Source organism: Rhinoraja longicauda, chromosome 33 (assembly GCF_053455715.1).
Source record: "Rhinoraja longicauda isolate Sanriku21f chromosome 33, sRhiLon1.1, whole genome shotgun sequence".
Lineage (NCBI taxonomy): Eukaryota > Metazoa > Chordata > Chondrichthyes > Rajiformes > Arhynchobatidae > Rhinoraja > Rhinoraja longicauda.
The window spans coordinates 20,825,736-20,853,660 of NC_135985.1; the positions used below are offsets into that span (position 1 = coordinate 20,825,736).

Sequence of the window (27,925 nt, forward strand, 5' to 3'; positions counted from 1 at the left end):
CCGGGAATTATCCTAGTAAACCTACACTGCATGCCCTCAATAGCAAACTATTGCTTCGGATTATTGCCAAGCACTGCACCTTCCAGAGGTGCTTCCTTCTGCTCAATGTTTCTGCCGACAATAAAGTGCCTAGCCCATATGAAGAACCATTACATTAGGGGCTGCCTGAAATCACCAGAGACCTTGGCTACAGGTGCTGTCTGTATAGCATTTGTACGCTCTCCCCGTGACCGCTTGGGCTTTCTCTGGGAGCACCGGTCTCCTCCTACATTACAAAGACATACAGGTTTGCAGGTTGATTGGGTTTGGTAAAAAAAATTGTAAATTGTCCCCAGTCTGTCGAATATTGCTGGCATTCAGGAACCACTGTTCGGTCGGTGCAGCCTCGGTGGATCAAAGGGCCTGTTTCCTCGCTGTATCTCTAAACTAAATTAAACTGGACATGGAAGGTATTTATTTCACAAAATACTGGAGTAACTCAGCGGGTCAGGCAGCATCTCAGGGGAGAAGGAATGGGCGATGTTTCGGGTCGAGACCCTTCTTCAGTCTGAAGTAGGGTCTCGACCCGAAACATCACCCATTCCTTCTCTCCTGAGATGCTGCCTGACCTGCTGAGTTACTCCAGCATTTTGTGAAATAAATACCTTCGATTTGTACCAGCATCTGCAGTTATTTTCTTACACTAAACTGGACATGGAATTTGTAGGTTAATTGGCTTCTGGAAATTGACCCGATACGATACGATAGAACTTTATCTGTCCCAGGAGGGAAACTCATCTGCAAACAGTCATAAAAAACACAACATACACAAAACTCAAATACATGAAACATGAAATTAAAGTGATGAATGGAAAGGCTTGGGGGATGTGCAAAGATTGGGATGGGGGGGGGGGGGGGGGGGGGGGGTGGGAGGGGAGTAAATCTTTATCCACCCCACAAATGAAGGGGGAGGAGTTGTAAAGTTTGATAGCAACAAGGAAGAAGGATCTCCTGTGGCATTCGGTCCTACCTAGTGGATGGGTGATCATTGGTTAGCACGGAACGGGTGGGCTGAAGGGCCTGTCTGTACACAGCATCTCTAAACTAAACACCGTGGGAAAGGTCGGCTACAGTCTGCGGAGCTCCAAATCAGTATTCTCAAGGGAGGTCTGATGCAAAGAAAACCTCATCATTGGATAGAGAACTGGTCTCCACACTATCCCTTAACCTAAGCTGGCACAGGTTTCACCTGTAGCTTTACATATTGTTCTATCTGTTACAGGTTGGGGATTCCGCATGGGGTCATCCTTCCAATTCCACAGTTGGCGTCTGTTTGTCGTTGTGTGTGCTCTGCCTTCCCTCTCTTCCCTCCTCGGTCTTGTATTCATGCCGGAAAGCCCACGCTACTTACTGGAGGTGAGCACACTGCAAACTGTATCTACTGCACTGATCTCTAACGCACTATAGATCTGTTCAAACCTTGGAATCTTTCCACTTATCTCATGCATTGTGTTATCCTGTGTTGAACGACAAGATACACTCAATTCGTGCAGGGTGATGAGGGTCTTTCAGTTGTGCGTACCCGGAGAAGTATTTGAATGGGCATTGTATGGTGATCATGTGTCGTTCCAGTTGCCCAGCTGGGGGAAGGATGTCATTAAGTTGGATAGGGTGCAGTCGAGATTCATGAGGAGGTTATCTGGGCTTGTGGGCTGGAGTTCTAGTGAGAGATTGAATCGGCTGGGACATTTTTCCTTTGCAACGTAGGGGGCTGAGGGTTGATCTAACCAAGGTGTACAAGAGCAAGAGGGGCATGGATGAAGTGAAACGCTCGTAGTATTTTTACCTAGGGTAGAGGATTCTAAAATTAGAGACCGTAGGGTTAAGATGAGAAGGGAAAGATTTAAGAGTAAACTCAGAGCCAACTTGTTTCACACAGAGGGCAATCGGTATCCAGAACTAGCTGTCAGATAAAACCATAGAAGCGGCAATTGTGACTTTTAAAAGGCATTTGGACATACGTACAGATCGGAAAGGTTTAGAGGGATATGGGCCAAGTGCAGGCAGATGGGACTCTAACTTGGTCGGCATGGACAAGATAGGCCAAAGTGCCTTTTTCGGTGCTGTACAGCTCTTGGTAGGTGGATAAGGTGGTGAAGAAGGTGTTTGGCACACTTCCATCATTTGTATTGTAACGGGCACAGGAGATGGGACGTCACGTTGTAGCTGTGCAAGGCTGCATTGGAAATGTTGTATACGGTTCTAGTCACCTGATCTCGGAAAGACGTAATTAAACTGAAAAAGGTGCAAAAAGAAAGATTCACGAGGATGTTACCGGCTCGGGAGGGGTTGACTTATAAGGAGAGACTGCTTTTGCTGGGTCTCTTTCTTGAGGTCAATGATGTCAATGATGTCAATGATGTCAATGATGGCAATGATGTCAATGAAGACTGAGGGATGAGCGGGAAATGGAAACAGCAAGATGTGGGAAATCCCCAAGACAACGACAAGGTGGTTTAGTTTTAGTTTACCGTGAAAAGCTTTTTTGTTGTGTGTTATCCAGTCAGCACAAAAACTATAAATGAGTACAATCAAGCCGTTCACTCTGTACAGATGCAGGACAGAGGGAATAATGTTTACTGCAAGATAAAGTCCAGGAAAGTCTGACTAAAGATAGTCCGAGAGTCTCCATTGAGGTCAAGAGAGTCTCCATTGAGGTCAGGAATGCTCTGCAGTTGGTGAGCGAGCGGATGGTTCAGTTGCCTGATAACAGCCGGGAGGAATCTGTCCCTGAAAGTGGAGTTTGCGCGTTTTCAAACCTCTCTCTCGTCTGTGATAACTCAGGTTTCTAAAGCTAATGTTTTGTTATTGTTCTGTTTAATAGATCGGGAAGCACGACGAAGCCTGGATGGTTTTAAAGAAGATCTTTGACACAAACATGAGAGCTAAAGGTCATCCAGAGGCGGTCTTCACGGTGAGCTGAAAATGATCTCGATAAACAATCTCAACGTGGGGCCACTCTCTGGCGGTACAGTGGCACAGAGTGAGCGACCCGGGTTCGATCCCGTCCTCAGGCTCTGTTTTTGTGGAGTTTGCCCGTTCTCCCTGTGACTGCATGTGTTTCCTCCTGATACTCCTGTTTCCCCACACCTCCCAAGTTATTGGCCTCTGTATATTGTCCCTTGTGTGGCCAGGAGTGGATGCAAAGATGTGATAACAGAGAACTAGTGTGACTGGTCGGTGTGGACTTGTTGGGCCAAAGGGCCTGTGACTTTGCTGCACCTTATTGAGAACAGTATTTGTTTTAATATGCTGGCTGAATGGCTTGAGATGAGTTGCCTTCTCTCCACCACTGTCCTCCCCTGCCCCTCTCTCCCTAGAGCAACTTGCTCTTTCCTCCCTCCTGTCCCCCAATCCAACCCAGCTATATCTACAACTCTTCCTCCCCTTTGATCTTCCTCATATCTGCCTTGCTTCTCTCTCCACATCTTCCTCTGAACTTTCTTTCCTGATTTCTCCTCGTTCCCTTCCCTGCATCTCAGTTCCCCTCTATTCCTCCTCCACCCTCTCCCATCCCCCACCACCAGTCAACCTGCCCAGTATATGTCATCAGTCAGTGGAAACCTGACTATTATCACTTCATTAAATACTTGGCCGACATGTCAACGCTTCTGTGACTTGAGGGGATGATGGAATGGGAGAGGAAGGATGGCAGAAGATCAACACCAATACATCAAGAATCTTATCTATTCCAGGTCTCCCATATAAAAACTCCGATACAAATGGATGAGTTCATTGAGATTCAGAGCTCAACGGGAACTTGGTTTCAGCGCTGGCTGGTCAGGATTATGACTGTGGTGAAGCAGGTCTGTATGAATCAAACGCACTCCGACACTTGAACCATTGTCAACACACGTATGAGGCTGGGATGATAAATGTTTAACTCTGCCAAATAAAAGCATTGACTGATCGCTGGCATGAAGCAGATCCTCCATCCCCCTCCATGGTGGCAGTGATATTCACGAGACCATAGTTAGGCGCTAATCGCAAGTAGGGAAAAAACAGGAACAGGGTACTGATTTTAGATGATCAGCCATGATCATATAGAATGGCGGTGCTGGCTCGAAGGGCCGAATGGCCTACTCCGGCACCTATTTCTCTATGTTTCTACCTTTCTAGGTGTCTTGTGGTGTCACTGGTTGATGATGTAACTGTGCTGTCATCCTGCACACCGCTCTGGTTAAATGATCACACCCGCCGTTACCTTCACTTCCATCTCTGAAGCTAGCCACGTTTAGAGAGCAATGGTAGGACGCATCACTTGCAACCCCCTTTCCAAAGATTGGTAGGTAGACAAGAGGTACATGTTCTCCAGAGATGCAGCCTGACCCATTGAGTTACCCCAGCACTTTGTGTCTTCAGCATGTAGAAAATCATATCTGGTCACTGGTGCTTATAGGCACATCAGTGTTAGCCATTGTGTACCAGTCTTGCTAATCTGTTCCATTGAAGTCAATGTCAACAATAGAGGTGCTGCCTTACAGCACCAGGGACCCAGGTTAAATCCTCACTATGTGTGTTGTCTGTACGGAGTTTGTACTTTAACGCTGTGACCGCCCGCCTATGCCAAACCCAAACTGCACCGAACAAATCATATGTGTAGAAAGGAACTGCAGATGCTGGTGCATACCAAAGATAGACACGAAGTGCTGGAGTAACTTCATGGGTTAGGCAGCGTCTCTGGAGACAAAGGATGGATGATGTTTGTCCATCCCGAGCTGAAACGTCACTCATCCTTTTTCTCCAGTGATGCTCCGTGATCTGTTGAGTTACTCCAGCACCTTGTGCCCATCCCTAATAAATCATTGTATTTTTGTAACCGATGTTGACTCAATCCCAGTGTGTTTAATTGGATCCCGTCAGGTTATGTCGGGAAGTAGGCAATATTCGATAAATGCTGCCTGACCTTCTGAGTAACACGAGAATCTGCAGCGATTTGCTGTGGACATCTATGGGTAGTTGTCTAAGGTTTGATGTTCTGTCTGTTTGCAGGTCTGGCAGAACATGTTGCTTTGCTTTTTACCCAAATACCGGATGACAACTCTATTCTTGGCAGTGGTTTGGTTTACCTTGTCCTTCAGGTTAGTGCTAATATGATCAGCCATGATCACATTGAATGACGGTGCTGGCTCGAGGGGCCGAATGGCCTACTCCTGCACCTATGGTCTATTGTCTATTGTTGATCAGAGCATAGTGGCGGCACGGTGGCGCAGCGGTAGAGTTGCAGCCTTATAGTGCCAGAGACCTGGGTTCGATCCTGACTAAAGGTGCTGTCTGTACAAAGTTCATATGCTCTCCATGTGACCATGTGGATTTTCTCCGGGTGCTTTGGTTTTCGCCCACACTCTTAAGACGTACAGGTTTGTAGGTTAATTGGCTTGGTGTAAATGTAAAAATAGTTCCTAGTGGGTGTAGGGTAGTATTAATGTGTGGGGATCGTTGGGCGGTGCGGGTTTGTAGGTTGATTGCACTTTGGTAAAAAAATTGTAAATTGTCCCGGGTGCATCGGATAGTGTCAGTGTACGGGGATCGCTGGTTGGCGTGGACTTGGTGGGCCGAAGGGCTTGTTTCCTTGCTGCATCTCTAAAGTCTAAAGTAAAGACTAAAGAGCAAAATATTTAATGTGAGAAGTTATTTAGCTTTCCCTCTTGGTGAAGTTTTTACTCATTCAGGCAATTAATATTCGCATCAAGGAATGGAAGAACTAACCCATACCATGAGTCTACCCCCATTTACCCCATCAACCAAAATAGGAAATGATTGACTGATGGGTGACCCAACAGAAGTCTACAAGCCTATGAAAGGCTTTGAGAGGAAGGTCTCAGGAAAATGTTTCTATTTGAGTCGAGATTGATCCCTGGAATGGCGGGACTGTCATATGAAGAAAGATTGAAAAGACTAGACTTGTATTCACTGGAGTTTAGAAGGATGAGAGGGGATCTTATAGAGACATATAGAATTATAAAAAGGACTGGACAAGCTAGATGCAGGAAAAAAGTTCCCAATGTTGGACGAGTCCAGAACCAACGGACACAGTCTTAGAATAAAGGGGAGGCCATTTAAAACTGAGGTGAGAAGGAACTTTTTCACCCAGAGAGTTGTGAATTTGTGGAATTCTCTGCCACAGAGGGCAGTGGAGGCCAAATCACTGGATGAATTTAAGAGAGAGTTAGATAGAGCTCTGGGGGCTAGTGGAATGGGGAGAAGTTGGGCACAGGTTACTGATTGTGGATGATCAGCCATGATCACAATGAATGGCGGTGCTGGCTCGAAGGGCCGAATGGCCTCCTCCTGCGCCTATTTTCTATGTTTCTGTTTCTATGAGAGCTGGGAGACCATAAATACGCATTCGCCACCAGGAGATCCAATGGGATACACAGGAGAATGTTCTCTCTCAGTTTATGGTTAGAATGTGAATGGTTATGAAATCATGTTATAAGATGGATAGAAAGAACTGGTAACATGCAGCAAAACAGACAAAGAATATGGAGCCAATGTGGTTGAATTAAGGCAGCCTTGAGGAAATATTTGTGTCATTCAGGGAGTGGTAGGAATTGGAACTCTAATGTCTCAATTGTCCCATCGGTGGCGCAGCGGTAGAGTTGCTGCCTTACAGCGAATGCAGCGCCTGAGACTCAGGTTCGATCCTGACTACGGGCGCCGTCTGTTTGTACGTTCTCCCCGTGACCTGCGTGGGTTTTCCCCGAGATCTTTGGTTTCCTCCCACACTCCAAAGACGTACAGGTATGTAGGTTAATTGGCTGGGCGAATGTAAAAATTGTCCCTAGTGTGTGTAGGATAGTGTTAATGTGCGGGGATCGCTGGGCGGCGCGGACCCGGTGGGCCGAAGGGCCTGTTTCCGCGCTGTATCTCTAAAAAAAAAAATTTTTGTTAATCAAACACAATTTTAAAAAAGCACTCAGATGTACATGTGGCCCACAAGACTCAAGACACAAAAATGGAAGGGTGGGTTGGCTGATTTTCTCTTTCTCGTTCTCACCCAACGGACACGATGGGCCATCTTCTATAAATTTCTCTGATCCTATGATCGTATTCTATGCAGGAAAGAAAATTGCACATTGTCCGCATAAAATATTCAAGTCCTCAAATTCTAAAAGTGTCCTATAAAAGGCGATGGTAAATGTCAGAATCAGTGGGGTGGATTGCTGGATTGCATGATAAAGGAAGATCTGTGAATTAATCATCCATTTAAATTGCAAAGCTCTGAAGAATCTTTTCAATTGAAATGTTGCTGAAAAGAGACTGGAGCTCACACTCGAATCTGATGCTATTCATTTCAACAGGTCTGGGTTTCAGATGCAGTTTCACAATTAAACCTGTGATTTCTGTTGCTTTGCTGGTTTCAGTCACCAAAGGTTACACTACCACAGGGGCACAACTGCCCCTTTCTAATTTGCTAATGGCAACCGCCAAAAGGGGCTGCTAACAGTGTGGCAAGGTGGTGCAATGGGTGATATATTGACTTACAGTGTTCACACCAATAAACAAACTAACCAATATACAGAATGAATAATGATTCTAGGCTGGTTATGTGTCTGAAGGAACTGCCGATGCTGGTTTAAACTGAAGATAGGCACAAAAAGCTGGAGTAACTCAGCATCTCTGGAGGAAAGGAATAGGGGACGTTTCGGGTCGAGACCCTTCTTCAGAAGAAGGTGCCTGAAGATGGATCTCGACCCGACACATCACGTATTCCTTTTCCCGAGAGAATCTGACTGACCTGCTGAGTTACTCCAGCTTTTTATGTCTATCTTCTAGGCTGGTTATGTTTGACAAATCTCGTGGGAGCTAATTAGAGTCTGTAGTTCCTATTAGAACTGCTTAACTTTAAAATATTCATTCCCCGAGTTCCTTTCACATTAGTGGGTTACAGGTCAGGCCACCTGGGAGAGGGGCCAGGTGACTATGAAATGCATCTGACTGCGTGTTGAACCGTGTTTATTTTGGGCTCCGCAGCTACTACGGACTGACCGTGTGGTTCCCCGACATGATCAGACACTTTCAAAACGAGGACTATGAATCGAGAATGAAGACGTTCCACCAGGAGCGGGTTGAGCACTTCACTTTCAACTTCACGCTGGAGAACCAGTTTCACACAGAGGGAGAGTACATCAATGTCAAGTAAGCCCACTCCATCAGTAGCGACCTCAACATTATGAGAGGTATTGAAACCTGCTCGTAAACACAATCAGCTTCACTACGCTCGGTGGCGCAGCGGTAGAGTTGCTGCCTCACAGCTCCAGAGACCCGGGTTCGATCCTGACTACGGGTGCTGTCTGTACGGAGTTCAGACTGTGACCTGTGTGGGTTTTCTCCGGGTGCTCCGGTTTCCCAACACACTCCAAAGATGTACAGGTTTGTAGGTTAATTGGCTTCGGAAAATTGTTCCCAGTGTGTAGGATGGTATTAATGTTAGCTGGTCGATGCGGACTCGGTGGACTGAAGATCCTGTATATTCTAAAGTCTACAGTAAAGTCTCAAGCCTATTTACACGTCATACATTTCAGGCTGTTTACTGTCTTGTGTGCAACATATCAGAGGATTAACTTGAGTAAAATTAACCTGCCTGTGCATTTATGGGTTCTACTTGTTGTATCAGAATCCATTTGTGGTTATTTTTATGTTTCCTTGCTATGTGATATTGCAAAGTCACTCTTCAAACTCATTGTAAAGACCACATGGTGAGATCTCACTGCAAGGGTACACAGGTGAACCAATCCCAGTGTCCTCTTCCACGCCAGTAACTCCAGCATTGAGAATGTAGTTAGTTACATTTGATCAGCCCATTGTACAGGCCATGCCCAATAGCACATCCCAAAGCACACTCGATTCCAAGCTCTAACACAAGACGAGGTTACGCGATCAGGGCCTTGCAACGCCAGAGACCCGGGTTTGATCCTGAGTATGGGTGCTGCCTGTACGGAGTTTGTACGTTCTCCCTGTGACCAATTGAGTGTCTCCGAGAGCTGCACTTTTCTCCCACACTCCAAAGACGTACAGATTTGTAGGTTAATTGGCTTGGTATAAATGTAAATTGTCCCTCGTGTGTGTAGGATAGTGCTAGTGTATGGGGTGATCGCTGGTGGGTGTGGACTCGGTGGGCCGAAGGGCCTGTTTCCACACTGTATCTAGAAAGTGAACTAAAGTCCAGCATTGAGACGATAGTTACACTTGATCATCCCCAATGTCTAGGCTATGCCCAATGGTCAATATCAAAACACACCCTGTTCCAAGAGAATGGAGATGAGAGGGAAAATAGATCTGCCGTGGTTGAACGGCGGAATAGACGATGGGCTGAATGGCCTAATTCTGCTCTGATTACTTATGAACTTATCAAACTCTGTCACAAGAAGAGGCGATGAGGTAGGATAGTGAAGAAAGGCAAGGATGCGCTCCAAGTCTCCCTGAAGAAATACAATGCCCTCACCGACTCTCCGATGGTCTGGCTGATTATTCTGGGATAAAGAGGGGTGAGAGAGTGAGGGGAGGGGTGGGGAAGAGAACATTTGGCTTGGTATTGAAAATGGTGAGCCCATACTTCAGGGGCACAGGCAAAGCAGCAGAAGGATTTCACATCCTTATCAAACTAAACTCCCAGCCTGTTGGCAACCTCCTCTCTCATCTATGGGAGTCTACATTGGCTTCATCAACCATCTCAAAACCAACCACCCTACCTCACCCCACCGGCATGGAAACAAATAATGCTGATCAACTGCTGGTATTTATTCACAAAATGGTGGAGTAACTCAGCAGGCCAGGCAGCATCTCAGGAGAGAAGGAATGGATGAAGTTTCGGGTCGAGTCTGAGTCTGAAGAAGGGTCTCGACCTGAAACGTCACCCATTCCTTCTCTCCTGAGATGCTGCCTGACCTGCTGAGTTACTCCAGCATTTTGTGAATAAATACCTTCGATTTGTATCAGCATCTGCAGTTATTTTCTTACACTGATCAACTGCTAATCAGTCAGGACTACATTCAGCTTCCGAGCCACCGGTGTGATTTATTCTGTTGTTTCTCTATTCACTAGCATTTAAAGGTAGTCAAAAAAAAAATTGGAAGTGATCTTAATTGCCGATTTCTTTCTCTGCAGATTCATTGCTATCAAATTTAAATCTATTACCTTTGAGGACTCCCTGTTTGAGGATTGCTACTTTGAAGACATTACATCGACCAACACCCACTTCAAGAACTGTACCTTTGTGAGCACAGTCTTCTACAACACAGGTCAGCATCTGCTATTGGAGGAAGGATATCTGGCTGATCGTGTCTTGCAACTGGTGCAAGATCTGTGGGTCCGAGGAACCTGATGTTCCAGATCCCGTGTTTGGATTGAGGATCATATCATCAGACATAGGAGCAGAATGAGGCCACTCGGCCCATCAAGCCTGTTCCTCCATTTGATCACGGCTGATCTATTTTTTCCCATCTCAACACCATCCTCTTGCCTTCTCCCCGTAACCTTTGACGGCCTTACTAATCAAGAACATGTTAATCTCCACTTTGAAAATACACAATGTCGTGGCCACCACAGCCATCTGTGGCAATGAATTCCACAGATTCACCACCCTCTAGCTAAAACGTCAGAGTCATAGCCGGTGGAAACAGGCCCTTTGGCCCAACTTGCCCACACCAACCAATATGTCCCATCTATCCTTGTCCCACCTGCCTGCATTTGGCCTATATCCCTCTAAACCTGACCTATCAATGTACCTGTCTAAACGTTTCTTAAACTTTGCAATAGTCCCTGTTTCAACTACCTCCGCTGGCAGTTCGTTCCGTACATCCACCACCCTTTTTGTGAAAAAGTTACCCCTCAGAATCTTATTAAATCTTTCCCCCTTCACCTTAAATCTATGTTCTCTGGTTCTCGATTCCCCTACTCTGGGCAAGAGACTCTGTGGTTGTACCTGGAGGGAAACAAAAACTGCAGATGCTGGTTTAAATCGAAGGCGGACACAAAATGCTGGAGTAACTCAGCGTGTCAGGCAGCATCTCAGGAGAGAAGGAAAGGGTGACGTTTCGGGTCTCCCGTGGTCCCGAAACGTCTCCCGAAACATCACCCATTCCTTCTCTCCTGAGATGCTGCCTGACCCGCTGAGTTACTCCAGCATTTTGTGTCTACCTGTGGTTGTACCTGATCTATTCCTCTCAAAGAAGATTCCCCGCTTTCCCATTCTAAGGGTCCATCCTTTGAGGTTACCCATTAATTTGATGTGAGATAGCAATTGCACTCCAGCTACCACATGGAGTTGCCAGAGCAAGATCCAGTGACAAGAGGAACCAACACAACCAGGGACCAGTTCTTCTCCACGCCGCAGGCAGGCGTACATGTGTGCAAACATGCCGGCCTACAAGCATCCATGGCCACATGGCTGGGCTCAGGAGGGGATGCTGCGCGTGACTCTCCTCCTTGATTCCTCCACACCTCCCCCCAAACACCCACCCCTCCCCTCAACCTTCTCACCCTCGATTCCCCGCATCTCAGATCCCCTTCTTCAGGATGGTCCGAGGTTGGGGACAGTCCATCTTTCACCAGTTACAACACTCTTTACACTTTCCTCTCTCCGACTTTGACATTGGACAGGTTAACGCCAGCAATCACATAGTAGCAAGAGAAGGTTGCTTGATTGTCTAACAGTATCACCAAAAGCCATTTACTAAGTGATGTCTGAATGATTTTATTATAGAAGCATGATGATTAACACAGCATATGATATAATTAAAAATGACTGCAATTTAATAATTTCCCAGTCAAATTTGATTCCCTCTATGTAACAAACTGCAATTAATGTTCTGGCAGAGGTTTAACATGGTTGTAATTTTTTTGGCTTGCCTTGGGCTTTCTCAAAGAGTTCTTAAAAAAATTGCTTAATTCTGAATGATGTTTCAATTTGGTCAATTTTAATATCCCAGGAGGACTTGGGTCAACATTGGATACTGACCCAACTGGGATTAGGAAAGCTGGAAAATACAGAGAGATTAGTTTAGTTTGGTTTAGAAATACAATGTGGAAACAAGCCCTTCGGCCCACCGAGTCCGAACAGACCAGCGATCCCCACACATTAACACTATCCTACACACACTAAGGACATTTTATAGTTATACCAAGCCAATTAACCTACAAACCTGTACGTTTTTGGAGTGTGGGAGGAAACCGAAGATCTCGGAGAAAACCCACGTGGTCACGGGGAGAACGTACAAACTCCGTACAGACAGCACCCGTATTCGGGATCGAACCAGGGTTTCCGGTGCTGCAAACGCTGCAAGGCAGCAACTGTACCGCTGTGCCACCGTGCTGCCCTTAGGTTATGTTAGGTTTAGGTTTAGGTTTATTAGATTAGGTTTAGCATTATAATTCTCACGCATACAGCTTTTGTTTGCTTGCTGTCCAATCTAATCAGATCATGCTATACTTGAATACATTGAAGCCAAACGCAAGTACATAAGGTAAAGTGAAGGGAAGGATATCACAGTGCGGAATATAGTTCTCTATTGTAGCCTAACAGGTCGGGAGAAATAGTCCACTGTCCGCAATGAGGTAGATTGGAAAAGCAGAACAGTGCCTCAGCTAATGGAACGACCATTCCAAAGTCTCGGAACAGAGGGAAAGAAGCTGTTCCTCAGTCTGGTGATGGTCCATGCTTTTGTGCTTTCCTGATTCCCCTACCTGGGTGAAAAAAAGGTGCATTTACCCAATCCCTTCGAGATCTTCTACACCTCTATAAGATCACCCCTCATCTTCCTGCGCTCTAAGGAATAAAGCCCTGGCCTGCTCAACCTCTCCCTTTTGCTCAGTCCCTCGAGTCCCGGCAACATCCTGGTAAATCTTCTCTGAACCCTTTCAAGCTTGACCTCGTCAAACAACATTGAATCGAATGTAGAAGTCTGAAGAAGGGTCTCGACCCGAAACGTCACCCATTCCTTCTCTCCCGAGATGCTGCCTGACCTGCTGAGTTACTCCAGCATTTTGTGAATAAAACATTGAATCGAAGATAGGCACAAAATGCTGGAGTAACTCAGCGGGACAGGCAGCATCTCTGGAGAGAAGGAATGGGTGACGTTTCGGGCCTCAACCCGAAACAAACTGCCTGAGTTACTCCAGCATTTTGTGTCTATCTTCGACTTAAACGCAGCATCTGCAGTTCTTTCCTACCCTCAAACAACATTAACTCTGGTTTATGTTCCAGATCTGTTCAAGACGAGGTTTTCCCACAGCAGATTTGTAAACAGCTCGTTCCTCCACAGCAAGGAAGGCTGTCAGATTGACTTCACCGACAATGCTGAAACGGCCTTTCTCACCTACTTGGTCAGTTTCCTGGGCTGCCTGGCTGTATTGCCCGGGAACATCGTATCTGCCCTGTTCATGGACAAGATCGGAAGGATTAAGATGATTGGTGAGTAGTTGTTGATTATCTTTTTCAAGGAGGTTGATGTGGCCCTTTTGTCATTGGGAAGGAAGTTGAACGAAACCTAGAACTTTAGGTTTAGTTTAGTTTTGTTTCGTTTCCTTTAGTTTAGTTTAGAGATACAGCACAGAAACAGGCCCTTCGGCCCACTGAGTCTGCGCCAACCAACGATTCCCGCACGCTAACACTATCCTACACACACTAGGGACAATTTACAATTTTACTAAGAAAATTTGCCTGCAAACCTGTACATTTTTGCCGTGTGGGAGGAAACCGGAGCTCCCGGAGAAAACCCACGCAGGTCATGGGGAGAACATACAAACTCCATACAGACAGCACCCATAGTCAGGATCGAACCTGGGTCTCTGGCCCTGTAAGGGAGCAACTCTACCGCTGTGCCACTGTGCCGCCCAGGCTGAATGTAAGAGAAAGGAGCAGGAACAGGCCATTCAGCCCCTCCAGTCCGGTTTGAAATCAAGGCGTATGCAGAAAATGGTTGATTTGTTATTCACAATAACAAACTCGCAAGGAGCTAGGGTTGATCTTGTGGGATTCCCGATGGGAAGATTCCCTCGGGAATGAATCCCATGTGTACGCTGGGTGTTGACACACTGCAAGGCGTTCAAGGTGGACCTGGATCATTTCTCAGCTTGAGCAGTGGACCCATGGTACAGGAGGTAAGTTAGTCAATGCTCGACCTATGTATGGGTTGGTAATTTATCAATTGGGAGAATAAGAGAGCAAGTTTAATGAGTTTGTGTGGGGAGGAACTGCAGATGCTGGGTTAAACCAAAGATAGACACAAAATGTTGTAGTAACTCAGCGGGACAGGCAGCATCTCTGGAGAGAAGGAATGGGTGACGTTTCGGGTCGAGACCCTTGTTCAGATTTGCCCCTTCCCACCTTCACCACACCACTACCACCTCTCTAACCTTGTCTACCTTCCCAGCACATTACAGGTTTGGGTTAGGAAGATAATAGTGGTATGGTGAAAGGTGGAAAGTGAGAGGAAGCATCTGGTGTGATGTTACAGGCAGCAGGAGCCTGGGCTATTTGATGGATTCATATAGTATAAGAAAATAACTGCAGATGCTGGTACAAATTGATTTATTCACAAAATGCTGGAGTAACTCAGCAGGTCAGGCAGCATCTCGGGAGAGAAGGAATGGGTGACGTTTCGGGTCAAGACCCTTCTTCAGACTGATGTCAGGGGGGCGGGACAAAGGAAGGATATAGGTGGAGACAGGAAGATAGAGGGAGATCTGGGAAGGAGGAGGGGAAGGGAGGGACAGAGGAACTATCTAAAGTTGGAGAAGTCGATGTTCATACCACTGGGCTGCAAACTGCCCAGGCGAAATATGAGGTGCTGTTCCTCCAATTTCCGGTGGGCCTCACTATGGCACTGGAGGAGGCCCATGACAGAAAGGTCAGACTGGGAATGGGAGGGGGAGTTGAAGTGCTCGGCCACCGGGATTGATGGATTCATACATCTTTTCCTAAGTTCCATTTTCCAGATGTGTTTTAGTTTTAGATTTAGACATACAGTGTGGAAATAGGCCCTGTGACCCACCCCTACCGAGTCCACACCGACCAGCGATCACTGCACATTAACGCTACCTACACACACTCGGGACAGTTTTACATTTATACAATTAATACCAAGCCAATTAACCTACCAACATGTACGTCTTTGGAGTGTGGGAGGAAACTGGAGCTCTCGGAGAAAACCCACGCGGGTCATGGGGAGAACGTACAAACTCCGTACAGACAGCACCCGTAGTCAGGATCGAACCCGGGTCTCTGGCACTGTGAGGCAGCAACTCTACCGCTGCGCCACCGTGCTGTCCTCTTGAAGGTTTCTAAATAATGAAAAACTCGACAGTGTTGATGATGAAAGGGACCACATTTTATTTCACTGGCTACTGAAAACCAACGTGTAGGCACAACAAGCGATTAGGAAGATAACCGTGTGTTATTCATTGTGATGAATGGACTTCAATACAACAAAAAGGAAGACCTGTCAGTATTGGAGAAGGCTCGGTGAATCCACACCTGTGTGTAATGTTTGGAGTTTTGGTCTCTTTACCTTGGAAAGGACATACTTTCCACAGAGGGAGTGCAGAGAATCCAAAGGGCTATACTGTTTACTCTTGTGCCTATAAAGTCAAAGTGTCATAGAGGCATACAGCTTGGAAACAGGCCCTTCAGCCCAACTTGCCCATGCCAACCAAGATGCCCCATCCTCACTCGTCCCACCTGCCCGCATATGGTCCCTATCCCCCTAAACCTTTCCTGATCATGTACCTGTCCAAATGTCTTTTAAATGTTGTTAATGCCTCAACTATCCCCTCTGGCAGCTCGTTCCATAGACCCACCACCCTTTGTGTGAAAAAGCTTCCCCTCAGGTTCTTTTGTTTAGTTGAGGTTAGTTTAGAGATAACCTAAACTAAACTAAAGAACCTGAGGGGCAGCTTTATCACACAAAGGGTGGTGGATCTATGGAACAGACTGCCAGAGGGGATAGTTTAGAGATACAGTGCGGAAACCGGCCCTTCGGCCCACCGACCAGCGATCCCCGCACACACTAGCCCGACACACACTAGGGACAATTTACATTTTTATTTTACTACCAAGCCAATTAACGTACAAACCTGTACACCGAAGATTCTCGGAGCAAACCCATGCAGGTCACGGGGAGAACGTACGAACTCCGTACAGAAAGCACCGGTAGTCAGGATGGAACCTGTGACTCTGGCCCTGTGAGGCAGCAACTCTACCGCTGTACCACCGCGCTCTTTACAACTGGGCCATGTAGTCTGTACTTTCACACTGTCACTACACTGAGTAGCTCCTTCAGTGAGACTCCTTCACCCCAAGTGTGTGAAGGAGTGATAGAGGAGGTCCTTCCTTCCCGCTGCTGTGAGACTGCACAACCAGCACTGCTCCCAGCAGATGATTCAACAGTAACAGTCTTTATTTTTATTTATAATGAATAATAATAATAATAATAATAATGCATTTTATTTATATAGCGCTTTTCATATACTCAAAGACGCTTTACAGAGATTTTGAGAACATAGGGAAATTAATAAATAGATAAATAAGTAAATAAATAAATGAACAGAGAAAGGAGACAGTAGGTGAGGTGACCTTCAGTGGTTGAAGGCAGTACTGAACAGGTGAAACTTCAGTGATGTTTTGAATGTGGTGAGTGTGGAGGAGTCTCTAACGGTTTGGGGTAGTGAGTTCCATAGGGTGGGAGCAGCGATGGAGAAAGCCCTGTCCCCCCAGGATCTGAGTTTGGTCCGGATGTGGGGGGATAGGAGATTGGCAGCGGCAGAGCGGAGGGTGCAGGTGGGAGTGTGCCTGTGGAGGAGGTCGGTCAGGTAGGATGGGGCCAGGTTATGGAGGGCTTTGTATGTTATGAGGAGGATTTTGTACTGGATTCTCTGGGGGATGGGGAGCCAGTGGAGTTTATAAAGGACGGGGGTGATATGGTCACGGATCGAGGTGTGTGTGAGTAGACGGGCAGCGGAGTTTTGAATGTATTGAAGTTTATTGATGATTTTTGAGGGTGCGCCATAGAGGAGGCTGTTGCAGTAGTCCAGACGGGAGGTGATGAAGGCGTGGATGAGGGTTTCTGCAGCTGTGGAGGAGAGGGATGGACGGAGACGGGCAATGTTTTTGAGGTGGAAGAAGGCTGTCTTTGTGATGTGTTTGATGTGTTTGTCGAAGGAGAGGGTTTGATCAAGGATGATTCCAAGATTCCGGATGTGAGGTGAGGTGGATACTGGGAGACCATCAATGTTGAGGATGAAGTTTTGGGTGGATTTGGTGAGCGTTTTTGGACCAATGATGATGATTTCAGATTTGTTGCAATTGAGTTTGAGGAAGTTTGATTGAAGCCAAGATTTTATTTCAGTGATGCAGTTTGTCAGTGTAGAGTGTGTGGTGGGGGAGATTGACTTGGTGGAGATGAGGAGCTGGATATCATCGGCGAAGCAGTGGAAGTTGAGACCATGACGGCGGATTAATTGACCAAGGGGGAACAGGTAGAGGATGAAGAGGAGGGGGCCAAGGACTGAGCCTTGGGGGACACCTTGGGGGAGAGGAGCGGTGGGGGATTTACAGTTGTTAATGGAGATGAACTGGTGTCTGTCAGAGAGGTAAGATTTGAACCAGGATAGGGCTGTGCCGGTGATGTTAAGGGAGGTTTCAAGTCGGGTGAGGAGAATGGAGTGATTTATGGTGTCAAAGGCGGCGCTGAGGTCAAGTAGGATGAGGATGTTGAGGTTGCCAGCGTCGGAGAAGAGGAGAATGTCGTTTGTGATTTTGAGGAGCGCAGTTTCAGTACAGTGGTTTGAGCGGAATCCGGATTGGAAAGTTTCATACAGGTTATTGGTAGAGAGGTGGTATTTGAGTTGGGAAGCTACAGCACGTTCCAAAACTTTGGACAGAAAGGGTAGGTTGCAGATTGGTCTGAAGTTGTTTGGGGTGTCAGGGTTTAGACCAGGTTTTTTCAGAATGAGGGTGACAGCAGCGATTTTGAGGGATGGCGGGACGATGCCAGTGGACAGGGAGGAGTTTATTGTTGCAGTGATAAGTGGAGAGAGAGCAGGAAGGCAGGCCTTGACAAAGCTGGAGGGGATGGGGTCCAGAGAGCAGGTGGCAGTTTTTATTCCTGTGAAGAGGTCAGAGAGGTCGGTGGTGGAGATTGGGGAGAACTGAGGCAGGGGCTGACAGGATAAGGGGGGGGCAGGTGGTTTGAGGGGGAGCAGGTGCGTTGGTGGTTAAGGTGCTGTAGATGTTGTCTATTTTGCTTTGGAAGAATGAAAGGAAAATGGTGAATGATCTCTTGCTGTCCACTTTGCTGCTGTAACACTGTAAATTTCCCCGGTGTTGGACAAATAAAGGTATATATTATTATTATTATTATTATTATCACTAACTGTCTTTTGCTCTAATTCGCTCTCCCAGGTGGATCAATGTTGCTGTCGGCCATCACCTGCTTCTTCCTGTTTTTTGGGAACAGTGAGTCGGCCATGATCGGGATGCAGTGTCTGTTCTGCGGGGTCAGTATAGCAGCGTGGAATGCCCTGGACGTGATCACGGTGGAGCTGTACTCTACAGATAAAAGGTAGGTCCGCTCTCCCTGCCGACCTGTCCAACAGCAGTTTGGCCGGCCCAGGGCATCGTGGTGCGACCAAGGCGGATCTTGGAGCCACTTGTGTTCTCATTAAGGAGGAGGATGCCTGGCCAAGCTTTGCCACCCGCGAGTCACGGCGCCAGGCGGAAGAGGGCTCTGCCCGAGCCGGCTGCCTGCCCCTTTACCGGGGTTACGTCCGCGCCTGGGTGGTACTCGAGAGGGACTACGCGTTGTCCACGGGCGCCCTGCGGGATCTCCGGGACCGCTGGGCACTACGGGGGGGGGGGGGGGGCGGGAGGAAAATATCATATAACATAGTTGTTTAATACTCAGTATATTTGACATTTGAGAATATTTGTTTTACTTTGTACTATGGTAGAGCTGCTGCCTCACAGCACCAGAGATATCTTAAGGATAGCGGAGTCAGGGGGTATGGGGAGAAGGCAGGAACGGGGTACTGATTGAGAATGATCAGCCATGATCACATTGAATGGCGGTGCTGGCTCGAAGGGCTGAATGGCCTCCTCCTGCACCTATTGTCTATTGTCAATAGGGCTTGATCCTAACCTTGGGTGATGTCCAAGTCGAGTTTGCAAGTTCTCCCTGTGACTGCGTGGGCTTACTCCGGGTGCACTGGTTTCCTTGCACATCACAAAGATGTGCGGGTTTTTTTAGGTTAATTGGCTTTTGCAAATACCCCCTAGTGTACTGGGAGTGGATGCGAAAGAACAATAACATAGAGCTAGTATGAACAGGTAACCAATGGTCAACGTGGACTTGGGCTGAATGTTCAGGATCAAACCCGGGTCTCTGTCCATTTTAATTGCCTCATGACAGAGCATGAGACTGCAAACTATGGTCTTCACAACCAGCCTGGGATAAACCATGGTGTCCTCATGCTGGAAGTGGAGGAATATACACAATGCAAAGAGACCCTGACATCACCTTAACATAGAAAAGACTTCTCCGCCAATTTTGATCAATGCATTGGCGTTGGCCGTTCTCTGTAAAGTTGGAAGGACCTGTGAACTGAGAACACGCCAGTGGTCGGTGGCATTGTGCTCATGGGACATAGTCGGGTGAGATGGATGGGGTTCTGACCAGAGATTCCTCCTAATCTCCTTTCTAAAGATGCAATACATTCTTTATGTATCCAGGCATGCTATACCTGACCATGAAGTACTCATGGAAGACAGAAACTCTACTGCTGAGCCACCATGCCCCCCCAAATTGTGCCGACCCAATTGCCGAAACGGAACAATGAAATTCTTACTTTAATAATAATAATAATAATGTATTTTATTTATATAGCGCTTTTCATATACTCAAAGACGCTTTACAGAGATTTAGAGAACATAGGGAAATGAATAAATAGATAAATAAGTAAATAAATGACGTTCTAATATGAATGGCTACAATTCTAATGTCTGTAATTCTATCAAGATCTGGGATATCTAGAAACAGCTGAACGGTTGTGAAAATGGGACATTTGGTTTGGGTTGGTGGTATTCACTTTCCATTTCCTTCCACAGGGCAACTGCATTTGGAATTCTCAACGGCCTCTCCAAGTTTGCGGCGATACTGGGTATATCGATATTCGCCTCCTTCGTGGAGATAACGAAGGTGGTCCCCATCTTGTTGGCTTCTGTTGCATTAGTGGGAGGTGCCGTGCTTGGTCTTCGGCTTCCTGAGACCCGGGAGCAGGTGCTGATGTGAGCGGCTCCCCACCATGTTCTGGACCCATCGTATACGCACAGCTGCCAACCACTACCCTTTACAGCCTAAAGCATCCACTCCACCGTCTGTGCTTTGTGAGACTGGACATACTTGTGGCATCTGTGCACTCAATACGGTTTCATGTAGGTTGTCCTGCACACATACTCATCAGGCTGGGATGGGGGAGGATTGGAAACCATCACTAGTGTTTTCATTGTTCAGTGTTGCACCCCCCCCCCTTACCTTGACGTTCTCTCTCTTTGTCATTCGCACACCCTGCACACATCTGGATTGGCCCTGTGAAGGGTCAACCCTCACCTCGTGGTTTATGGGTCCACCTATGGAAGTTCAGCCATGCACACTTCATGCCAACTTAGTGAAGTCTTAGAGGAGATGCACCCATGCTCCTCCCCTCTGCAAACTGCAACGAGCAGGTTTAATCCTGACCTCCAGCGCTGCCTGTGTGGAGTTTACATGTTCTCCATGTGTCATAAGGTTATAAGTGATAGGAACAGAATTAGGCCATTCGGCCCATCAAGTCTACACCATTCAATTATGGCTGATCTATCTCTCCCTCCTAACCCCATTCTCCTGACTTCTCCCCATAACCCCTATGTGGGTTTCCTCCAGGCAGTCCTATTTCCTCTCCCTTTCCAAAGACGTGCGGGTCGGTAGGTTAATTGGCCTTGGTGTGTAGGTGAATGGTAAACTCTGGGGAGTGGAGATGGGAATAGTCTATGAGATTGTGAGGAGATCGAAAGTGGATTTTGTGGGGTTGGGAGCCTGGTGGGCGGCATTGACTCAATGGGCCAAAGGGTCTGTTTCCATGCTGCATGACTAGATGTAAAGTTGTTATAATATACCGTTGCAATAGTGAACCTCTGGAAGGAAAGATGCTCTCTCTGCCACCCTGCCTGCAGACAACAGTGTGAGAAACAATATTGAGTGAGGTTGTGCCCGATTGACTAATTAGACTTGCACCCAGATAGATGAACGTTTCCCCTCGAGCTCCCACTCTGATTGATGCTGTTGCTGGTGTCTGTTTTATCATGCTGAATGTAGACACAGGAACTGCAGATGCTGGTTTACAAAAAAAAAGACACAAAGTGCTGGGGTAACTCAAGGGCTCAGGCAGCATCTCTGGAGAACACGGATGACGTTTCAGGTCGGTACCCTCTGACAGTCTGACGAGGGTCTGGATCTGAAACGCCACCTACCCATGTTCTCCAGGGATATTGACTGACCTGTTGAGTTACTCCAGCACTCTGTGTCTTAACATGCTGAATTATAGGTTGAAGGTCACATTCCAATGTTACGGTGCAGCGTTCAGAGTTGACTTGTGGAAGATTGTTAAGCCAGGGTCTTGTGTAATTTTTCACGTGGACATGGATGGAAGCCAAGTGGCACATTCGCCCAATGTCCTCCAGATAAGGCCACCAGCCTGTTCACTGGCCAGTGAAATCCTTGCTGTTTGTGGGCTCACTGCACAGCGAATATCTATCTCCACAAGTTCACCAACTGCTTCAGCGAAAAAAGCTTTAACTCACCTCGATGGTTGCCTGACCATTATATAAAATCAGGTGTCATTCTGTTGTGCATCAATTCGCACATCAATGCACTGACCTTTGGTTCCAACATCACATTGCAATCAGTTACAAAGACTGGCTTAGATGTTAGACCCACTCAAAGCTGTCTTTAGTGCTTCGATCATCATAACACGTTTAGCGCCTGTTTTCAGGTGTTCATGCCCATTTATTGTGAAAGTACCATCCGTCTAGAAATTGGACAGGGTGCTTCCTATCACAATTCCCCCCTTGCCGTTTTTATTTCCTGCATGCTTTGTAAATGCAAATGCAAATGCATATCATCAACATGCACTGTCCATTTTAACTGCCTAATGACAGAGCACGAGATTGCAAATTATGGTCTTCACAACCAGCCTGGGATAAACCATGGTGTTCCCATGCTGGGAGTGGAGGAATATACACAATGCAAAGAGACCCTGACATTACCTTAACATAGAAAAGACATCAGGTTAGATAGAGCTCTAGGGGCTAGTGGAATCAAGGGATATGGGGAGAAGGCAGGCACGGGGTATTGATTGAGGACGATCAGCCATGATCGCAATGAATGGCGGTGCTGGCTCAAAGGGCCGAATGGCCTCCTCCTGCACCTATTTTCTATGTTTCTATGTTTCTATCTGCACCAATTTTGATCAATGGATTGGCGTTGGGCGTTCTCTGTAAAATTGGAAGGATCTGTGAACTGAGAACATACCAGTGATCGGCGGCATTGGGGTCAGCAGTACTCAAGGGGCATAGTCGGGTGAGATAAGTAGGGTTCTGACCAGAGATTCCTCCTCATTTCCTTTCTGAAGGTGCAATACATTCTTTGTGTATCCGGGCATGCTAGACCTGACCATGAAGCCTTCACACCTCCCCACGCGATACAATCTCTCACCTTGATAAAATGAACCCCAAATAAACCGTGCGTTCACCATCCTGACTTGTCACGATGCCACCATTCCTTCACTGTCACTGGCTCTAAATCCTGGAATTCCCTGCCGGACAACACGAGGATGTTGCCAGGATTGGAGGGTCTGAGCTATAGGGAGAGGTTTAGTAGTGGGACTCTTTGGAGCGTAGGGTGATCTTACAGGGGGTATAAGATCGTGTGAGGAATAGATCGGGTAGATGCGACAGTCTCTTGCCCAGCGTAGGTAAATTGAGGACCAGAGGGTTTAAGGTGAAGGGGAAAAGATTTAATAGGAATCTGGGGGTAACTTTTTCACACAAAGGGTAGTGGGTGTAAATAACAAGCTGCCAGAGGAGGTAGTTGAGGCAACATTTAAGAAACAGTTAGACCGGTACATGGATAGGACAGGTTTGGAGGGATATTGGCCAAACGCAGGCAGGTGGGACTAGTAGTTGAGGCATGTTGGCCGGTGTGGGCACGTTGAGTCAAAGGTTCTGTTTCCACACTGCATCACTCTATCACTGTAGGGGAAATAAATTGATATCTCGTTAATATAACATATATAAAATTTACTAGCTCAGATTGTGATCTATAACACAAAGACTGCAATGGTTCAAGACGTCATCATCACCACCATATCAAGGGTAATTAGAGATGTCAACAAATGCTGGTCTTGTCACTGACACAGTCATTCAAAACAAAACACTATTACAAAGGCAAAGAATGAGGCCATTCACTCCATCATCCTCATGACAGCTCTTTAGGCCTATCTAATGACTCCCACTTCCTCAGCCCTTTCCACAGAACCTCCCGAGTGTTTTATTCTTCAGCACATATACAATTTGTCAGCCCAGAAATGATTATCGTGTTAAAATCGAAAAATTCATTCCAGGCAATGCAGATGCCAAGAACCAACTGTAACTCACAATTTTTATTTTAACAATTATATTCTGACGAGAAATAGCCCTCTTCAAAGTAATAATAAGAGTCATTTATCATTCATGACCCATTAATATTTATCAGACGCCATCCAACCATAAACCTCATCAAATGGTTTTTTTCCAGTGAACTCTGGATTGTCAACGTGTTCACAGTCTGTTTACTGATTGCTTCATCAGCCTGCCAGCTTCTGAATACTGAGCGTAAAAGGTAAACCATCTCAGGATGCTCAGCGGGAACAGTCAGCAGTTGGAAGAGAATCAAAGCAGAGTGGTTTTGGGTGTGAATCCTTTTCCAGAACTCCATCCAAACCTTTCCTGTCATCTTTCCATCTGCCTCTGTGGAAAGGAGAGCCTTTATATCACACTTGCCACAACCCCAAAACATTCCAGCGGACTGGTTTATTTATTCCTGAGATATGGATAAACCAAATGGTTTGTAAGCCTCATTGCCACCTTCACCTCAGCCAACAATGAACCATCCTACATTTCCTTGCTTTGATCTGACCTTTTCACACCTTACATTCTCTCTGTACCCTTCCATATCTCCAGTTTTTCTCTCCACAGACTCTCAGTCTGAAGAAGGGTCTCGACCCGAAACGTCACCCATCCCTTCTCTCCAGAGATGCTGCCTGGCCCGCTGAGTTACTCCAGCATTTTGTGTCTATCTTCAGTGCAAACCCAATGCTTATTGTCCAGCCCAATTCACACCTGATGCAAGCAGCTTGTTGGGTCATATCTGAAGGCAGCAGTAAAATTGCAATCAACTTAGTTGGTTTTCAGTCTAGATGTGCTGGAAGCCCCCCCATCTCCCACTAGTCACCCAGAAACATGTTCCAATTCCAACCTGCCAAGTAGCTATAAATAAACGTGCAACAAAATTCTTATATTGGTGACCATGCAACTTGTAAACTATGTTAAAAATGCAGCTCTTCTACTCCACAGGCAGTCCCTCAGAGTCCAGAGCCATGATCACAGTGAATGCTTGTAGGACCACACCATGCCATGATCACAGTGAATGCTTGTTGGACCACATCATGCCATGATCACATGACTCAGAGCCATGATCACAGTGAATGGCGGTGCTGGCTCGAAGGGCCAAATGGCCTACTCCTGCACCTATTGTCTATTGTCTATTGTCAAGGATGTCTTGCCCAAAGATAATAGAGCAGAGCAAGATAGACCACTCGACCCAAAAAACCGTAGTATGTCATGGCGCCATTTTAGTAGGCAGAGCCTTGCAGAAACATTTAAAAAGAAAAATAACAAAAATCTGTGAATTGATAGATGAGATATATTCTGTATTTTTATGGTATCATCACACATACTGTTCCCCCACAACACTGATTACACTGCGAGAGGTAGAGTGAACGGTGGGATTTGCCCACTAAAATGGCGGGCGTTACGCTCCTTTGCGTACTACACTTCAGTATAGGCGATTTCGACGGAGTGGTTCATCTTGCTCCTCTAGTATCTTTGGTCTTGCCTGTGACCCATTTCCACCCCTACCCCACTCTCGCCTCTTTGCAAACCTTGAGTAAACTACATAGATCCCAGAACAGGTTCTATCGTGCCAAGAGATGATTGGAGGGGGGGGGGGGGGGGGGGGGGGCAGGGGAAATCCATCCAGTACTTTCCTAAAGCTTCCTTGAAAAATATGTAACATCCCCATTGGCACTGGGGAATTCATGGCGTCTGACTGCTCAAAATGCAGGAGGAGATTTCAGCCTGAAGGTGAGAACCTTTGGTCTCGTTGCTGGGAGTGTGTTGAAACTAAGCAACAGAGGGCGTGCAGCGTAGGTTCACTAGGTTAATTCCAGGAATGGCGGGACTGTCGTATGTTGAAAGGCTGGAGCGATTGGGCTTGTATACACTGGAATTTAGAAGGATGAGGGGTGATCTTATTGAAACATATAAGATAATTAGGGGATTGGACACATTAGAGGCAGATAACATGTTCCCAATGTTGGGGGAGTACAGAACAAGGGGCCACAGTTTAAGAATAAGGGGTAGGCCATTTAGAACGGAGATGAGGAAGAACTTTTTCAGTCAGAGGGTGGTGAAGGTGTGGAATTCTCTGCCTCAGAAGGCAGTGGAGGCCAGTTCGTTGGATGCTTTCAAGAGAGAGCTGGATAGAGCTCTTAAGGATAGCGGAGTGAGGGGGTATGGGGAGAAGGCAGGAACGGGGTACTGATTGAGAGTGATCAGCCATGATCGCATTGAATGGCGGTGCTGGCTCGAAGGGCTGAATGGCCTACTCCTGCACCATTTGTCTATTGTCTATTGTCTATTGTCTATAGAACAACACCTCCCAAACTGCACCTAGACACCCAGTGGATCATCGGTCAGAGTTTTGGAGATCCCACTTGAGCCACCAAATACCCAAGACCTCCTGGACCCTGAGAGACTGCCTGAGGAGTAAAAGAGCTGCATTGTAAACAATACTTTATGAGTTTCATGGTCACCACTACAAACTTCTTGCTGCATGGTTATTTTCAATCCATTTGCCGTGGTGATATTGGAACTTATATTTCTGTGTGACTGGTCTACGCATTTGAATTGAGTATCATTACTTTGTACTCAATGAAAACCTTTGATGTGGAGTCAATGTTGTTGTGTATGAGATATAATGGACAGTTTGCACACAGCACGGTCCCACAAACAGCAATGAGTCAATGGGCAGGTGATCTCCATTGTGAAGCTGGCTGGAGAATAAATAAATAAGACCCCCAGGGAAAATTGAAGCGTGGGTTCTTCCAAGTTTACTTGAGAGATAAAGAAAGGCTCTGGTTTAACATCTCCCAAACTATGGGTGGGAGGTGGAATTCAGATGAAGGGGTGACCTGTGTTTATCACAGGTGTGGTCCAACAAGTCCAAATTCTCCAGGATTAACTTCTGATGTTAGCGCAGGCCACATTGGATTAACAATAGAACAGGTGCAGCAGTAAAGTTGCTGCCTCATGTTGCCAGAGACCTGGGTTCGATCCTGACTAAGGGTGCAGTCTGTATGGAGTCTGTACGTTCTCCCCGTAACCTGCGTGGGTTTTCTCTGGGTGCCTCGGTTTCCTCCCACACTTCAAAGGCGTACAGGTTTGTAGATTAATTGGCTTCGGTAACATATTAAATTGTCCCTGGTGTGTGTAGGATAGTGTCAATGGGCAGGGTGATTGCTGGTCGGTGTGGACTCGGTGGGCCGAAGGGCCTGTTTCCACACTGTATTGCTGAGCTAAGCTAAACTGCAATTGCTACCAGTGCCGTTGGGATTTGGAGGGGAGCAAAACTGGGCCTGTTTCTGCCTCTTAATTGTCCAGTGAACCACAGTGGAAACTGGGAGGATGAAGGTAGCCTCACGCCCAAATACCTTACAAAGCTGGTATCGCCATGGACATTGATAATTGCAAGCCAAGCCACAACGGTCCTCAGTTAAGAAGCATGGTTGTGTGTAGTCCTTTACTTCTACAAGGGTCAACTCAGTAGAAAAGAATGAACAAAGTCCCACATCTTTGATTACAAGGTAGATTTATTTTCTTTTGGTTGCTTGTGGCTGAATTTTGGAGTTTGAATAGAATTATCGAGTCACCACTAAACACTGCATTGAGCACAAGAGGTTGAAACAAATATCAACCCCTTGGAGTCTTGAACATAATTGGAAACAGCTAGCACAGGCACGATGGGAGGAGCGGCCTCAGCCTGTGCTCCATGATTCTAACACTGAACTCTGGCTCCATGCTAGATCTTCATTCTAACCTTGCCAGAGATTTCTGAAGATTCCGATAAATCTGAAAATGTCCTCGGATTGTACAGTGAATCTTTGGATGCGAATGCTAGTGCACAGTTTAGCTGCCTGGAAAATGAGTCGTGTGGTTTGAGTGTAGCTACATTTCAATGTTTTGTTATTAGACCTGAAGGTTTGTAGTGCCCTTAAAGATTTCCACTTGACTCCAAAACAGGAGAGAATGCAAGCAGTTGAAAGAACAGAGAGATAGAAAAAACAACGCAGGGGCCCATCTCTGACTGCAGTCAACAGCAAGAAAGGTGTGGTTGAGATGGAATGGGCCATGAGTAGCATTTGGGATCCCTGTGATATGGGAGCAAATACTTAGGTCCCTGTTCCATTGGAAAGATGGTCTGATTCACCATCCCAACGGGGGATCTGATTCCGGTTTTGCGATCGAGATCCATGG

The 27,925-nt window shown here is 46.6% G+C and overlaps 1 protein-coding gene across 4 annotated transcripts in view; it reads left to right on the forward strand.

Annotated features, from left to right (window-relative positions):
• LOC144609039 (synaptic vesicle glycoprotein 2B-like) overlaps positions 1–25,337 on the forward strand; it is a 192,877-nt gene extending 167,540 nt beyond the window's left edge. For all 4 annotated transcript variants that reach the window (XM_078427369.1, XM_078427370.1, XM_078427371.1 and 1 more), the window contains 9 exons: positions 1,262–1,395; positions 2,864–2,953; positions 3,735–3,845; positions 5,032–5,120; positions 8,017–8,181; positions 10,150–10,283; positions 13,247–13,453; positions 18,443–18,602; positions 20,144–25,337. In XM_078427369.1, coding sequence (XP_078283495.1) covers positions 1,262–1,395; positions 2,864–2,953; positions 3,735–3,845; positions 5,032–5,120; positions 8,017–8,181; positions 10,150–10,283; positions 13,247–13,453; positions 18,443–18,602; positions 20,144–20,327 — 1,274 coding nt within the window. In that variant the 3' untranslated portion in view covers positions 20,328–25,337. The remainder of the gene's footprint in view (positions 1–1,261; positions 1,396–2,863; positions 2,954–3,734; positions 3,846–5,031; positions 5,121–8,016; positions 8,182–10,149; positions 10,284–13,246; positions 13,454–18,442; positions 18,603–20,143) is intronic.
• Positions 25,338–27,925: the final 2,588 nt, after the last annotated feature.